This window comes from Aquarana catesbeiana, linkage group LG01, assembly GCF_042186555.1.
Source record: "Aquarana catesbeiana isolate 2022-GZ linkage group LG01, ASM4218655v1, whole genome shotgun sequence".
Taxonomy (NCBI): domain Eukaryota; kingdom Metazoa; phylum Chordata; class Amphibia; order Anura; family Ranidae; genus Aquarana; species Aquarana catesbeiana.
Window position 1 is genome coordinate 919,506,212 of NC_133324.1, and position 15,179 is coordinate 919,521,390.

The 15,179-nt window shown below is 44.3% G+C and overlaps 1 protein-coding gene across 2 annotated transcripts in view; it reads right to left on the reverse strand.

Moving 5' to 3' along the window:
* Positions 1–274: 274 nt before the first annotated feature.
* LOC141126034 (progonadoliberin-2) overlaps positions 275–15,179 on the reverse strand; it is a 72,193-nt gene continuing 57,288 nt past the window's right edge. For both annotated transcript variants that reach the window (XM_073612315.1, XM_073612314.1), the window contains exons 3-4: positions 2,201–2,284; positions 275–1,064 (exon numbers count right to left, since the gene is read on the reverse strand). In XM_073612315.1, coding sequence (XP_073468416.1) covers positions 1,029–1,064; positions 2,201–2,284 — 120 coding nt within the window. In that variant the 3' untranslated portion in view covers positions 275–1,028. The remainder of the gene's footprint in view (positions 1,065–2,200; positions 2,285–15,179) is intronic.

Here is a 15,179-nt window from a genome sequence, read left to right on the forward strand (position 1 = left end):
TATATATATATACACACACACATACACGCACGCACAAACGCTTTGCCTTTCATTTCTATTTTGAACTAAATGGGTCATTTTACAAGGTGTGACTTCACATACGTATGCTTTAAGAGAGTCCAGTTAAAAGGTAATTACTGATTAATTTCAGTGAATTACTAACACTTTTCATCAGTGGTCCTCACGCTGTCTTACTGAATAAGCTTGTATCGGTAATTACGTAGATCAACATAGATGCTCCACTCCCTCTTAGCTATGCAAGAAACAAGGCAGATGGTCTTACGACCTAAGGAATTTTATTTAAAGATCTGATGTTCCATATTTAGTCCTATGAAGCCTCCTGGCTAAATACATTGAAAATCATTACTAAAACTCCAGGAATATTACTGTATACAAAATGTAGCTTATTGGGAATAAGACAATTCCGAAAACACAGATTATCTGAAGCCAACAATGTTTTTCAACCAGTTGGTGATGTAAAACAAGTATGAAAGGGGCAGAATTCTTGGTCTGAAAATTCAACATAAAAAAGATCTCTTGAAGGCCAACCCAACCCAAAACTGATAACTAGGTTTTGGCTGTACACCAATGAGTGGAATCAGCCATCAGCTTTTTTTTGTTATACCTCCAAAAAACTCTGCCTCTTGTCTCTGAGCCTAAACAAGCAGGCCACTCTGCAACCATTTTTAGAGCGTGACACCATAATTTGGCTTTGTGTTAGCCATAGCAGTTGGGAATGGGAATTCTAGTAAAATGTTACCAATCTCAACCCCCCAAAAAATGGAAGAAGCCAATAATTATTATTTGCCAACAACTATTCAGATCCTGGTTGGGTTGGCCTTAAAAATGATCAACATACACATTGATAAAGTTTTTTGAAAGAGTGTCCAGAATTCTGATCAGTGCCCAGCAGCAGAATAATGACATCATCAATGTAGACGGCGGTCCAACTGAAGACGACGGTAGGGTTCTTAAAGGAGACATGGCTTGAAGACGAAGATTTGGAAGGAGTTACGTTAATTAGTTTGTCACTTTTTCTGTAGTTGTCTTGCCAAGACATCAGCCTTAAAAAAAAAATTAAGCCATTTATTATACTGAGAGACATCAAGTACAGAAAAATTCCAGGCAACTGTAAAATCTTCGGTGACGTATATATACTGTGTCTATATATTTTTACATTTTTTTTATACACAAACTAACTGCTAACGTTATTTTAGTTTGAAAGTCATTTTTTAATGTTAACCTTTTCCAGCTGATGGTACGCATATAAGTGGCCCTATAAACACTTTCCTGATCCAAGAGCACACATCCTGTACGCTAGACCTGTGTGGTTTGTTTTGTTACGAAAAGAAATTAGAACAAATTTTTTGTTATTCGGAAATTCGGATGTATCTGAGTTTCCGAATTACAATAGCAACAAATTTAAATGAATCAGAAATAATGAAACGAAAAATTCTGATGAAATTCAAATAGCTTTTGAATCGAATTCGAATTTCAGAAGAGAGTAAAATAGAATAGAAAATAAAGGAATAAAATAGAAAAGAATAGAATAGAATTGAAAAAAATAATAGAATATAATAGAGTAAAACAGAACAGAATAGAAAATAAAAGAATGGAAACTGAATAGAAAATAAATGAATAGAATAAAAACTAAAGGAATAGAAAATAAAAGAATAAAATAGAAAAGAATAGAATAGAATAGAAAATAAAGGGATAGAAAAGAATAAAAAAGAATAGAATAAAATGGGAAGAATATAACCATCTTCAGGCCAGGTAAGAGAGGATTAAGATCAAAATTATCCAAAAAAATGTCTACCAGCCCCATGGGACTTTAAATAGGTTTTTTTTTTTGGATGGTGTTAGGTTGGGATGGTAGCATGTTGGTAATAAAATTCTGAAAAAAGTTATCCTTCCACTCATTATAAAATTAAAATGAACCCTTGGGTTGAAGCTCCTCTTGAAAGTAACATGTGATGGTACCGGACTATAAAGAGAAAAACGGTGGGCTTGATGATGCAAAGGAACTTTTCAAAGATTTGATGACAAAATTGGTAAAATATAACTCAGATTTTTTTTTTGGTTACTTCTCCCCTGCAGCGGGGTAGGAAGTGGGCATGGAATTAGCATCATAACAGAAACAGGCATGTAGTAGTCAGCTACTCCTACATTCTTCCACCCACAGCTCCTGTGTGTATCTTACCAGTATGTTCTTTAGAAGGTTTTTCCTAGGGTTCCTGAGGTAGGCACACTCCTCTCCTTCGCACAGCTTGATTTCTTCTGAAACCTAAATACAGAAACACAATAACAGTTTTATATATGAAAATGACTTTAATTCCAAGGAGAAAAACAGAAGATCGGAATGCGGACAGGGCTTTTTTTTTCATAAATAAAAATTATATTTAGAAACAAGTTTTTTTTTTTAAGCAGTAAGATCATCTGCTTTAAAATGAAATATGATATTAGAAGCCCCCTGATGAAGTCCTGTGATTGTGACGTAACAGTAGGATACGAGCAGAGACAGTGCGGACCAGAAGTGACGCATAAGGAAGGCATTTGGCAATGGAATGGTTTTTAAAAAAACTGGAGAATTCCCCGTGTTTTTTTTTAGCAGCAAATATAAATCAAAAAGAATTTTTGTAAAAAATATCAATTTTATTATCAAAGGACATTTGGACATGAATGATACAAAAGTAAAAATATGAGCTCCGGTGTACACAATACGAGACAATTTGGATTTTTGGGTGGAAAATCAAACAGTTGACAATATCATATAAATTAATTTTAACAAGTATACATCCGAAGATGTTACCTGCAGTATTGGTTGGGGTTATACTGTCTGATGTTAGGAAATGCCCCAATGCATTTCGACCTTTAAGGTTATGGTCTTCTTCAGGGGGTTCTTACATTTCCTTTCCACCAAATGGGCTCGTTAATCCGGAGACTTCTCTTTATAAAAAAACACAGAAGAAACAGAAGATTCCCCCACTGATGATCCTGAATACTGCTGGGGAGCCGTCCCTGTCTCCACCTCAAAACGGGGGACCCCGGCCCGTAGGGCTTACGAGTGGTCACAGATTGGTATGTCCCCCCCACATGAAAAACGAGAGGAAAAAATGGGTGGAGACCAATGCACCTGATTATTATATAAAAGTTGTTAGACCACTGTGGCATCCATAGAGAAATGCATAGTGTCTGATTATTAAAGTCAAAAGCATATAGATGTTGACTCCGAGAGTTTGGGAGTACATGTCACTATTGACAACAGTTGATCCCTGATGTGAGCATATTTTTTACAAAAATTCTTTTTGATTTATATTTGCTGCTAAAAAAAACCCCACAGGGAATTCTCCACTTTGTTTCAAATATTTGTATCGTGGGCAACCCTATCAGGCTCCCTATATGTTATTCAATGCTATGGAATGGTTTTAAAGGCATTTTTTTTTATATTTTAAATGTGAGTATAATACCTTAACAAATGAGCAGTGCACATTAAGCAGCAGTCATTTACTGTTCTGTGCACACTACACATTTCATAGTCCACCTTGAGAGTGAAAAAGAGAAGGTGACTATGTTCCTTCAAAAGGTGGAACCTTGGAGAACTAACATAGCCAGATTACAGCAGCAAAAAAAGGAATTTGGAGATTCGAGCCCATTCCCTTCCTTACGTATATATTCCTGTAAAATGCCTGCGGGTTCCCTTTAAATTGTGTGTGACACACGAGATCCATAATTCCAAGATTTTGTTGACATCTCTGTTAATTACTTTTGAGGTTTGTCAGAAGAATCCTTGATAAATACTCAGTGACCTGGCACAGCAACAGCTGTCATATATATAAGAAATCAATGTAAATTGTACTCATTAATATTGAAATAACAAAAATGCTATACATAGGTTAAACATTTTCTTTATTTACCCTTTTTTAATATCCTTGTTTTTCTTAGATGAAAGGGTGACCTTCTTTGTTAAATTTCAGTACGACTTGTTCTTTACCAGTTGTTAAGAACAACACATCAATTAGAGATAACTAAATTCAGCTTTTACATTGCTTGTCATAAACCAGGTACTCACCGCATTACAAGAATGAATATACAGAAACATCCCAGATCTGAGGTCACCCACATACAGTGCATCCGGAAAGTATTCACAGCACTTCACCTTTTCCACATTTTGTTATGTTACAGCCGTATTCCAAAACAGATTAAGTTCATTATTTTCCTCAAAATTCTACAAACAATACCCCATAATGGCAATGTGAAAGAAGTTTGTTTGAAATCTTTGCAAATTTATTAACCACTTGCCTACAGGGCACTTACACCCCCTTCCCGCCCAGGCCATTTTTCAGCTTTCAGCGCTGTCGCACTTTGAATGACAATTGCGCGGTCATGCTACACTGTACCCAAAGGACATTTTTATCATTTTCTTCACACAAATAGAGCTTTCTTTTGGTGGAATTTAATCACTGCTGGGTTTTTTATTTTTTACTAAAAAAAAAGACCAAACATTTTGAAAAAAAATTTATGGCCACTAATAGGTGGCACTGATGGGCACTGATAGGCGGCACTGATAGGCGGCACTGATGGGCATTGATGGACAGCAGTGATGGGCAGTGGCGGGGTGGTGTGGCTCTTCTTCTGGGATGACATCATGCGACGGCGTCCCAGAACAGCCGCTCTTGCAGGCCCGCGAGGACACGGCGCGACCCAGATCTTTGTAAAGAGCCGCGTCCGCAGCTCTTTAACCACATGATCGTCTGTGTCCAATCACAGCCAATCACATGTAAACACGGAGATGCCGGTAATCAGCGATCCTTGTTTCACACTGACAGAGTGTGTGGCGAGGACAGCCAATCAGCAGCATCTCCACACAGGGGGACATCTAGGCATGTAATCAGGGCACTGATCATCAGTGCCCTGATTACAATATAGCGCCAATTGTGTCACCAATCAGTGCCCACCATTGCCCACCAGTGCCAGCAATCAGTGCCCACCAGTGCCAGCAATCAATGCCCACCACTGCCCACAAGTGCCAACAATCAGTGCCCATTAGCGATGCCAGTCAGTGCTGGCTATCAGTGCCGCCTATCAGTGCTGCCCATCACTGCTGCCCATCAATGCCCATCAGTGTTGCCCATCAGTGCCACCCATCAATGCCTTTCAGTGCCCATCAGTACTGTCTATCCGTGCCGGGTATCAGTGCCCACCAGTGCCGCCTATTAGTGCCCATCAGTGCCACCTAAGAGCCCATCAGTGCCACATATCAGTGCCCATAAGTGCGGCATATTAGTGCCTCCTCATTAGTGCCACTTAATCAGTGTCCATAAGTGCCGCCTAATCAGTGCCCATAAGTTCCATCTCATCAATGCCCACCAGTTCAGCCTATCAGTGCCCATCAGTGCTGCCTCATCAGCGCACATCAGTGAAGGAGAAAAATTACTTAGTTACAAAATTTAGTAAAAAATAAAAAACCCAGCAGTGAGTAAATACCACCAAAAGAAAGCTCAATTTGTGTCCAGAAAATGATAAAAATTTCATATGGGTACAGCGTTGTATGACCGCGCAATTGTCATTCAAATTGCAATAGCGCTAAAAGCTGAAAAATGGCCTGGGCAGGAAGGGGGTGTAAGTGCCCTATAGGCAAGTGGTTAAAAGAGAAGTACAACCAAAGCTTGTTTGCTGTCCTTCTCCTGTGAATCACAGGAGTACAGTTTGTTCTGCACTTCTGTGAACCATTTTCAACGGACAGCAGGCTGAAGCCCCAGAGGCGGTCCAGGCTCGGGCAAGATTGCGACAATGAAGTCGTGATCCACCCACATGCCTGGACCGGCACTTGGCTCAGGGTCTCATTGGGTCACTGAGAGCCTGAGCCGGTCACTCCTGCCCCCTCCACAACCCAGCACTCCAGTGAGCGGGGGCAGAGCAGAGACCTGTGACTGACGATCACCAGCTCTTTGCTCGGAGAGCTGTGAGAACCAAGTGATCTGCAGTGTTAGATCGCTCGGTTCTCAATGTTATGCCGCGTACACACGGTCGGACTTTTCAGCTACAAAAGTCCGACAGCCTGTCCGACAGACTTTCGACGGACTTTCGACGGACTTGCGGCGGACTTTCTAACAAACAGACTTGCCTACACACGATCACACAAAAGTCCGTTGAATTCTTACGTGATGACGTACACCGGACTAAAATAAGGAAGTTGATAGCCAGTAGCCAATAGCTGCCCTAGCGTGGGTTTTTGTCCGTCAGACTAGCATACAGACGAGCGGATTTTTCGACCGGACTCGAGTCCGTCGGAAAGATTTGAAGCATGTTTCAAATCTAAAGTCCGTCGGATTTGAGGCTGAAAAAGTCAGTTGAAAGTCCGGAGAAGCCCACACACGATCGGATTACCAGCCAGCTTTAGTCCGTCAGCGTCCGTTGGACTTTTGTAGACGAAAAGTCCGACCGTGTGTACGCGGCATTAGAGCTGGTGGGGACAGATGCAGCATCCACCTAGGTAAGTATGATTCTCTTTTAATTTAAAGATAAAATAAACAGCACAATGTTTGTAGGTTATATATCATTGGTGAAGACTAGGGATGAGCTTCGTGTTCGAGTCGAACCCATGTTCGACTCGAACATCGGCTGTTCGATCGTTCGCCGAATTGCGAACGTTATGGGCCGTTCGCGCTAAATTCGTGTGGCGCGTCACGGCCCATAATTCACTGCGGCATCGCAGTGCATTGCTGGCTGATGATTGGCCAAGCATGCACTATGACCCGCATGCTTGGCCAATCACAGCGCCGTCAGTAGAGAGAGCTGTAATTGGCCAAAGCCAGGGTGGCTTTGGCCAATTATGGCTCAGGGGATTTAGTACACACCCCACACTATATAAGGCCGCCTGCACGGCGGCCCTGTGTAGTGTGTGTTCCGGTGTGCTGAGAGATAGAGAGAGAGAGAGACAGTGTCATTTGATTTGAGTTAGATAGATTAGGCAGAACAGTCAGTCAGTTAGCTGCACTTACAGTGTATTGTGTATATATATGCATCCCAGGTGTTGCATATATATATATACACTGTATTCAGTTTAGCTAGATCCGTTCCTGTTATCTTCTATCTAGACTATTTACATTTAATGCAGTGCGTCCTGCTCACAGTGTTCAGCTAGATCCGTTCCTGCTATTTACATTTAGTGCAGTGCGTCCTGCTCACAGTGTTCAGCTAGATCCGTTCCTGTTATCTTCTAGACTATTTACATTTAGTGCAGTGCGTCCTGCTCACAGTGTTCAGCTAGATCCGTTCCTGCAATTTACATTTAGTGCAGTGCGTCCTGCTCACAGTGTTCAGCTAGATCCGTTCCTCCTATTTACATTTAGTGCAGTGCGTCCTGCTCACAGTGTTCAGCTAGATCCGTTCCTGCTATTTACATTTAGTGCAGTGCGTCCTGCTCACAGTGTTCAGCTAGATCCGTTCCTGCTATTTACATTTAGTGCAGTGCGTCCTGCTCACAGTGTTCAGCTAGATCCGTTCCTGTTATCTTCTAGACTATTTACATTTAGTGCAGTGCGTCCTGCTCACAGTGTTCAGCTAGATCCGTTCCTGTTATCTTCTAGACTATTTACATTTAGTGCAGTGCGTCCTGCTCACAGTGTTCAGCTAGATCTGTTCCTGTTATCTTCTAGACTATTTACATTTAGTGCAGTGCGTCCTGCTCACAGTGTTCAGCTAGATCCGTTCCTGTTATCTTCTAGACTATTTACATTTAGTGCAGTGCGTCCTGCTCACAGTGTTCAGCTAGATCCGTTCCTGTTAAATTCCTACTGACAGGCAGGCTTGTCTGGTTACAGTATATAAAGCTACCTGAAGAAAATTACAGGTGTTCTATTTGATCCTATTAGTACCACGGTCAGGCAGCTAGACTATTTACATTTAGTACAGTGCGTCCTGCTCACAGTGTTCAGCTAGATCCGTTCCTGTTATCTTCCTACTGACAGGCAGGCTTGTCTGGTTACAGTATATAAAGCTACCTGAAGAAAATTACAGGTGTTCTATTTGATCCTATTAGTACCACGGTCAGGCAGCTAGACTATTTACATTTAGTACAGTGCGTCCTGCTCACAGTGTTCAGCTAGATCCGTTCCTGTTATCTTCCTACTGACAGGCAGGCTTGTCTGGTTACAGTATATAAAGCTACTTGAAGAAAATTACAGGTGTTCTATCCCAGCTTAGTGCAGCTACAGGCCATTAGTATGTCTGGAAGGCCAAGAAGGAGAGGCAGACAGTCACAAGCCAATAAGAGAGGGCAAGCAGGCTCTGTGTCTAGTGCTGGTCGTGGAGACGGTGCATCCTCATCAGCACGTGGCCATGGGACACGCTTGGCCTTTTTTTCGGCAGCTGGCCGTGTTGAGCCGCAACATGCGGAAGACTTGGTCGAGTGGATGACCAAGCCGTCCTCATCCTCCTCATCCTCTCTCACCCATGCCCAGGGTGCTTTGTCTGGCAAAGCAGCGGCCTCTTCCCTCAGCTCAATGTCATCAGTGACTCCTTCCCTAGCTCCACCATGTCCTCATGAGGATTCCCTCGAACTGTTTGACCACAGTGTTGGGTACATGCTCCAGGAGGATGCCCAGCGTTTGGAAGGCTCTGATGACGATACTGAGCTCGATGAAGGCAGTAACATGAGCGCGGACAGAGGGGGTGCCCAAGAAGGACAGCAATCTGGCAGTCATGCTCCCCCTGCTGCAGCATACTGCCAGGTTTGCTCCAGTGATGAGGAGGGAGGGGATGATGAGGTCACTGACTCAACGTGGGTGCCTGATAGGAGAGAGGAGGAGGAGGAGGAGGAGGAGGAGGAGGAGGCGGCAGCACATCACCAACGAGGCAGGATGCCCTCCAGGGGCCAGCCTAAGGGCAGCACATTGACTGCATCACACCCCAAAGCTCCACATGTGCAGGGCGCTGCAGTCTCTGCGCGTTATTCAAAAAGTTCTTTGGTGTGGGCCTTTTTTGAGACGAGTGCATCAGATCGCACCGCTGCTATTTGCAACATATGTCTCAAGCGTATCTCGCGTGGCCAAAACATCTCCCGCTTGGGTACCACATGCTTGACCAGACATATGTTGACCTGCCATGCAGTTCGTTGGCAAGCGTATCTAAAAGACCCACACCAAAGAACAAAGAGGATCTCTCCTTGCTCCTCATCAGCTGAGATTTCCAACCCCACTAGACCTTCAGTCCTCTCTGAGACCTGCAGTGAGAGGAATGAAGGTGTAGAATTAGGTGTGTCACAGCCAAGTACTTGTGGGCAATCTGCTTTTGGTACACCGACGTCAGATTGTACCAGGCAAATTTCCCTGCCCCAGCTGCTGCACCGCCGAAAGAAGTTTGCTCCCAGCCATCCACATGCCCAGCGGTTGAATGCTAGCTTGGCAAAATTGCTAGCACTTCAACTGCTGCCTTTTCAGTTGGTAGACTCTGCCCCCTTCCGTGAGTTTGTGGAATGTGCGGTTCCTCAGTGGCAGGTACCCAAACGCCACTTTTTCTCACGGAAGGCGATTCCGGCTCTCTACCGGCATGTGGAAGGCAATGTCCATGCCTCGCTGGACAGGGCGGTCAGCGGTAAGGTGCATATTACCGCTGACTCATGGTCCAGCAGGCATGGACTGGGACGTTACCTAAGTTTCACGGCGCATTGGGTGACTCTGCTGGCAGCTGGGAAGGATGCAGGACAAGGTGCAGTAGTGTTGGAGGTTGTTCCGCCACCACGCCTCCAAAATGCTGATTGTGACACACCTCTCTCCTCCACCCCCTCCTCTTCTTCTTCCTCCATGGCCTCTTCCTCGGAACCAGCGGTGCTCCGTAGGCGTTCAAGGGGCTACGCAAGTACGCAGGCCAAAAGATGCCATGCGGTGCTTGAGCTGGTGTGCTTGGGGGACAGGAGCCACACTGGGGCAGAGGTTCTGTCAGCTCTGCAGGGGCAGGTTCAGAGGTGGTTGACGCCACGCCAACTTAAGGCAGGAATGGTGGTTTGTGACAATGGCACCAACCTCCTCTCTGCCCTCCGACAGGGACAAATGACCCATGTGCCCTGTTTGGCTCACGTCCTTAACTTGGTGGTGCAGCGGTTCTTGGGCAGGTACCCGGGCTTACAGGATGTCCTGAGGCAGGCCAGGAAAGTCTGTGTGCATTTCCGCCGGTCATATAATGCCAGTGCTCGGCTGACGGACCTCCAAAAGGAGTTTAACCTGCCCAAGAACCGCCTAATCTGTGACATGCCCACCAGGTGGAACTCAACGTTGGCCATGCTGCAGCGGCTGCACACGCAGCAGAGGGCCATCAATGAGTACCTGTGCGACTATGGCACCAGGACAGGGTCAGGGGAGCTTGGTTTTTTTTCCCCACGCCAGTGGGCCATGATCAGGGATGCATGCACTGTCCTGTCACCATTCGAGGAGGCCACGAGGATGGTGAGCAGTGACAGTGCATGCATCAGTGACACTGTCCCCCTTGTCCACCTGTTGGAGCACACGCTGCGTGGAATAATGGACAGGGCACTTGAGGCAGAACAGAGGCAGGAAGAGGAGGACTTCCTTAGCTCTCAAGGCCCCCTTTATCCAGACAGTGTTCCTGCGTGCCCGCCGATCACACAGGAAGAGGACGAGGAGGAAGAGGAGGAGGAGGAAGATTGTGTCAGTATGGAGGTGGAGCCTGGCACTCAGCATCAGCAGCAGTCTTTAAGGGATCAGTCCCAAGAAACACATGGACTTGTACGTGGCTGGGAGGAGGTGGCTGCGGACCATGTCGTTCTTAGTGACCCAGAGGACTCCGGACCAAATGCCTCAGCAAACCTACGCTGCATGGCCTCCCTGATCCTGCAAAGCCTGCGTAAGGATCCTCGTATTCGTGGTATCAAGGAGAAGGACCAATACTGGCTGGCAACCCTCCTTGATCCACGTTACAAGGGTAAGGTTGCGGACCTTATCTTGCCATCGCAGAGGGAGCAGAGGATGAAACATCTTCGGGAGGCCTTGCAGAAAGGTCTGTGCAACGCGTTCCCAGAGACTGGGAGGTTACAAACTCCTGTTTCTGGACAACGTGTTGCTGAGGCTTCGGTCAGTCAAAGAAGGAGCGGTGGAGAAGGTGGCCGTCTGACCGATGCGTTCAGACAATTTTTTGGTCCGCAGCCCCAAGGTATGATCGGTTCCAGCAACCATCGCCAGCGTCTGTTTTACATGGTGCAGGAATACCTAGGGGCAAGATCAGACTTGGACACCTTTCCCACCGAAAATCCTCTGGGTTACTGGGTCTTGAGGATGGATCACTGGCCAGAGCTTGCACAGTATGCAATTGAGCTACTGGCCTGTCCTGCATCCAGCGTTCTTTCGGAACGCACATTCAGTGCTGCTGGAGGCGTGGTAACCGATCACAGGGTGCGTCTGTCCACCGACTCGGTCGATCGGCTGACCTTCATAAAAATGAATGAGTCTTGGATCACCACCAGCTACCAAGCACCTGATGCTGATGTAACCGAATAATTTTTTTTGAAATCTCAGATCCCTTCAAAGACTGCCTATGCTGATGCTGAGTGACTATCCCTGAGTAATTATCCTCTTCCTCCTCAATCATCACGCTGATAGCTTGTAAGAACATTTTTGGTTCTGGGCGCCACCACCAGTGCCTAAGGCACAATTTTTCAGCCCCTGTTTAACAGGGGCGTGTAATTACAATTTTTGATGTAATACTTTGCAGCAGGGCTCGTTCCTGCATTCCAACTAGAGTGTCTGTGAGGGGTTGCAGTGTTGTGGCACCAGCACCAGTGCCTAGGGCCCAATTTTTCTGCCCCTGTCTAACAGGGGCGTGTAATTACAATTTTTGATGCAATACTTTGCAGCAGGGCTCGTTCCTGCGTTCCAACTAGAGTGTCTGTGAGGGGTTGCAGTGTTGTGGCACCAGCACCAGTGCCTAAGGCCCAATTTTTCTGCCCCTGTCTAACAGGGGCGTGTAATTACAATTTTTGAAGCAATAATTTGCAGCAGGGCTCGTTCCTGCGTTCCAACTAGAGTGTCTGTGAGGGGTTGCAGTGTTGTGGCACCAGCACCAGTGCCTAAGGCCTAATTTTTCAGCTCCTGTTCAACAGGGGCATGTAATTACAATTCTTGATCTAATATTTCACAGCAGGGCCCTGTGAGGGCTTACAGTGTTGTGGCTACAGCAACACCTAAGGCCCAAATTTCTGCTGAGTATATAGGGCAGGACCCTACTTTCAAACATCTAACTTACAAACGACTCCTACTTGCAAACGGAAGGAGACAACAGGAAGTGAGATGAAATCTACCCCTAGGAAGGGAAATTCTCTCCTGTAAGAGTTAATATGGGAAAACAATTTCTCCTTTCCACTGATGCTTTCCAATCCTTGTTCCACAAAAAAACCCAAATTTTCAAAAAACATTTTTCATTGGGACAAAAAAGTGAGGTGAAATCTTCTGAAGAGGAGGAAAGACAGCAAAACAAATGTCACAGGGGTGATAACCCTTCCCTATGTTTTCCAAAAAGCTTAGAAAAGATTTTTTGGCTGGAGCTAAACACGTTAAAAATGTTCAAAATTACAAACAGATTCTACTTAACAACAAACCTACAGTCCCTGTCTTGTTTGCACCGCCTGTATACTGCTGTTCAGAGTATATAGGGCCACACCTTTCCTTATTTTAATTTGGGTGCGGGGTTCCCCTTAATATCCATACAAGACCCAAAGGGCCTGGTAATGGACTGGGGGGTACCCATGCCGTTTGTCTCACTGATTTTCATCCATATTGCCATGACCCGACATGACATTAAACCCGCAAGCAGTTTTAAATGAGATTTTTTCCTTTAAAAATGACATTTGGTGCAGGGACTGTTCTAAACATGGGAAACACGCGTCACTTTACAGGCATACTATAGACACCCCCCAGGTACGATATTTAAAGGAATATTTCACTTTTTTTTTTTTTACTTTAAGCATCATTAAAATCACTGCTCCCGAAAAAACGGCCGTTTTTAAAAGTTTTTTTTGCATTGATACATGTCCCCTGGGGTAGGACCCGGGTCCCCAAACCCTTTTTAGGACAATACCATGCAAATTAGCCTTTAAAATGAGCACTTTTGATTTCGAACGTTCGAGTCCCATAGACGTCAATGGGGTTCTAACGTTCGTGCGAACTTTCGGTCCGTTCGCGGGTTCTGGTGCGAACCGAACCGGGGGGTGTTCGGCTCATCCCTAGTGAAGACTCCTTTTCATCTAATACATATAAAGTCTTCCATTAACATGGGTCTGACACAGGTGGCCCCTTGCGGCCTTATTCCTGCCACTGACACCAACAATGGGACACTATTCCTGCCACTTACACAACTGATGGAGTATAATTCATTCCACTGACACCAACTATTTATCCCCCTAATACCAAAGATAGGGTTTTGTTTACTCTCACTGGGCACAGTCCTACCCCCCTAAAGTCTGAAGGGCCGTAAACTGCCCCTTTGTTTAGAAAGTTTGGAGACCCCCTGTTTTACACCTTTGTTGAAAGACTTTATTGTGATTATTTTATATTGTAAAGTATCAACTGGTGTTGGGGACTTGACACAGAACTATATAGTTTTACCTGGGATCATTAACGAGGTGTGATCCGCTTTTATTCTAGTTTGTATTGAGAGTTTCTGGTTGTACACCTGCAGCTATATTGTTCATTTTCTCTGTGGTTTGCATTTGTATAAGTACAGAAAAATACCTGTTAATCTGCCAGAAATGTAATCTGCCAGAAATACAGTGTTCTCTTTACTTCCTGTTTTGATGACAACATAGTTCCTCTGCTGCACTAAAATCCCAACTAGTGTTGTCAACCCAGCTTGCTTTACACGGCAAGAACCTAGAAGCCTTTCCCCACCCTTCTTTGATCCCACTCCTCAAGCATAAATTCATTTAATTACCACCAAAACATTGCTGATACAATAAAAAGGTAATCTCTGCGCTCTGGAATAACATTTATATGCAGATGACACAAAAATTTGTAAAACCAAATTCAAACAAAATCTTAAAAGAGTGCAGCGCTATACATATTAAAATTAGGTGAAAAAAAAGTAAAAATACCCCTGGGTATAGGTCACATCCGTTAGCCCCTCCCTACACGTTTCATCATAGTAGACATCATCAGAGGCCCACACATGCCAACACACTTGAAAATTCTTCTGACCTTAGCCCTTATTACACCCCAACACATAGAAGTGAATAAACTTGCACTGATGTGTACTGTGTTTGCTAAAAATGGGTCAGGCATGTTTTAGTGTCAAGCCTCGTTAGGGTCTATAGAAAATGCATGGTCCAATATAACACAACAGTACAACTTGTGTTAAAACACACAAGCCTTGAAAATCATTGAAACGATGCAAAAGGAGTACCTCACAAAAAATTCAGAAGAACCTGGTATTACTGGGTAGACTTTTGGCATACCCTAGAATTCCACTCTCTCATTTCACACCACCTGAAAACTAGACTCCATATCATCACTGATCCCTCTACCATTGCAGCTCATGTTAAACCATGCAAACCTCAAAAAACAATGAAACCATTCAAATTGAGGCCCTCATGAAAAAAAAAATCTGTTACCATTGGACAGACTTTTTACATACTCTGGAATACTGTTCTTTTATTCCATCACACCACCTGAAAACTAGACTCCAAATCGTCCCTGATTCCCCCGAACATTGCAACTCTTATTAGAACACATAAGACTCGAGATTCAACAAACCATGCAAATGGAGGACCTCATGAAAAAAAAAAAAAAATCTGAAAAATTTGATACCAACGGATAGACTTTTGACATACTCTGAAGTACTGCTCTCCTATTCCATCACACCACCTGAAAACTAGATTGCAAATCATCCCTGATTATCCCCAACATTGCAACTTGTGGTAGAACACATAAGTCTCAAGATTCAATAAAACCATGCAAATGGAGGCCCTCGTGCAAAAAAATTCTGAAAAAATTTGTATCAATGGATAGACTTTTCACATACTCTGAAGTACTGCTCTCCTATTCCATCACACCACCTGAAAACTAGATTCCAAATCATCCCTGATTATCCCCAACATTGCAACTCGTGTTAGAACACGTAATCCTCAAGATTCAATAAAACCATGCAAATGGAGGACCTCATGAAAAATTCAGAAA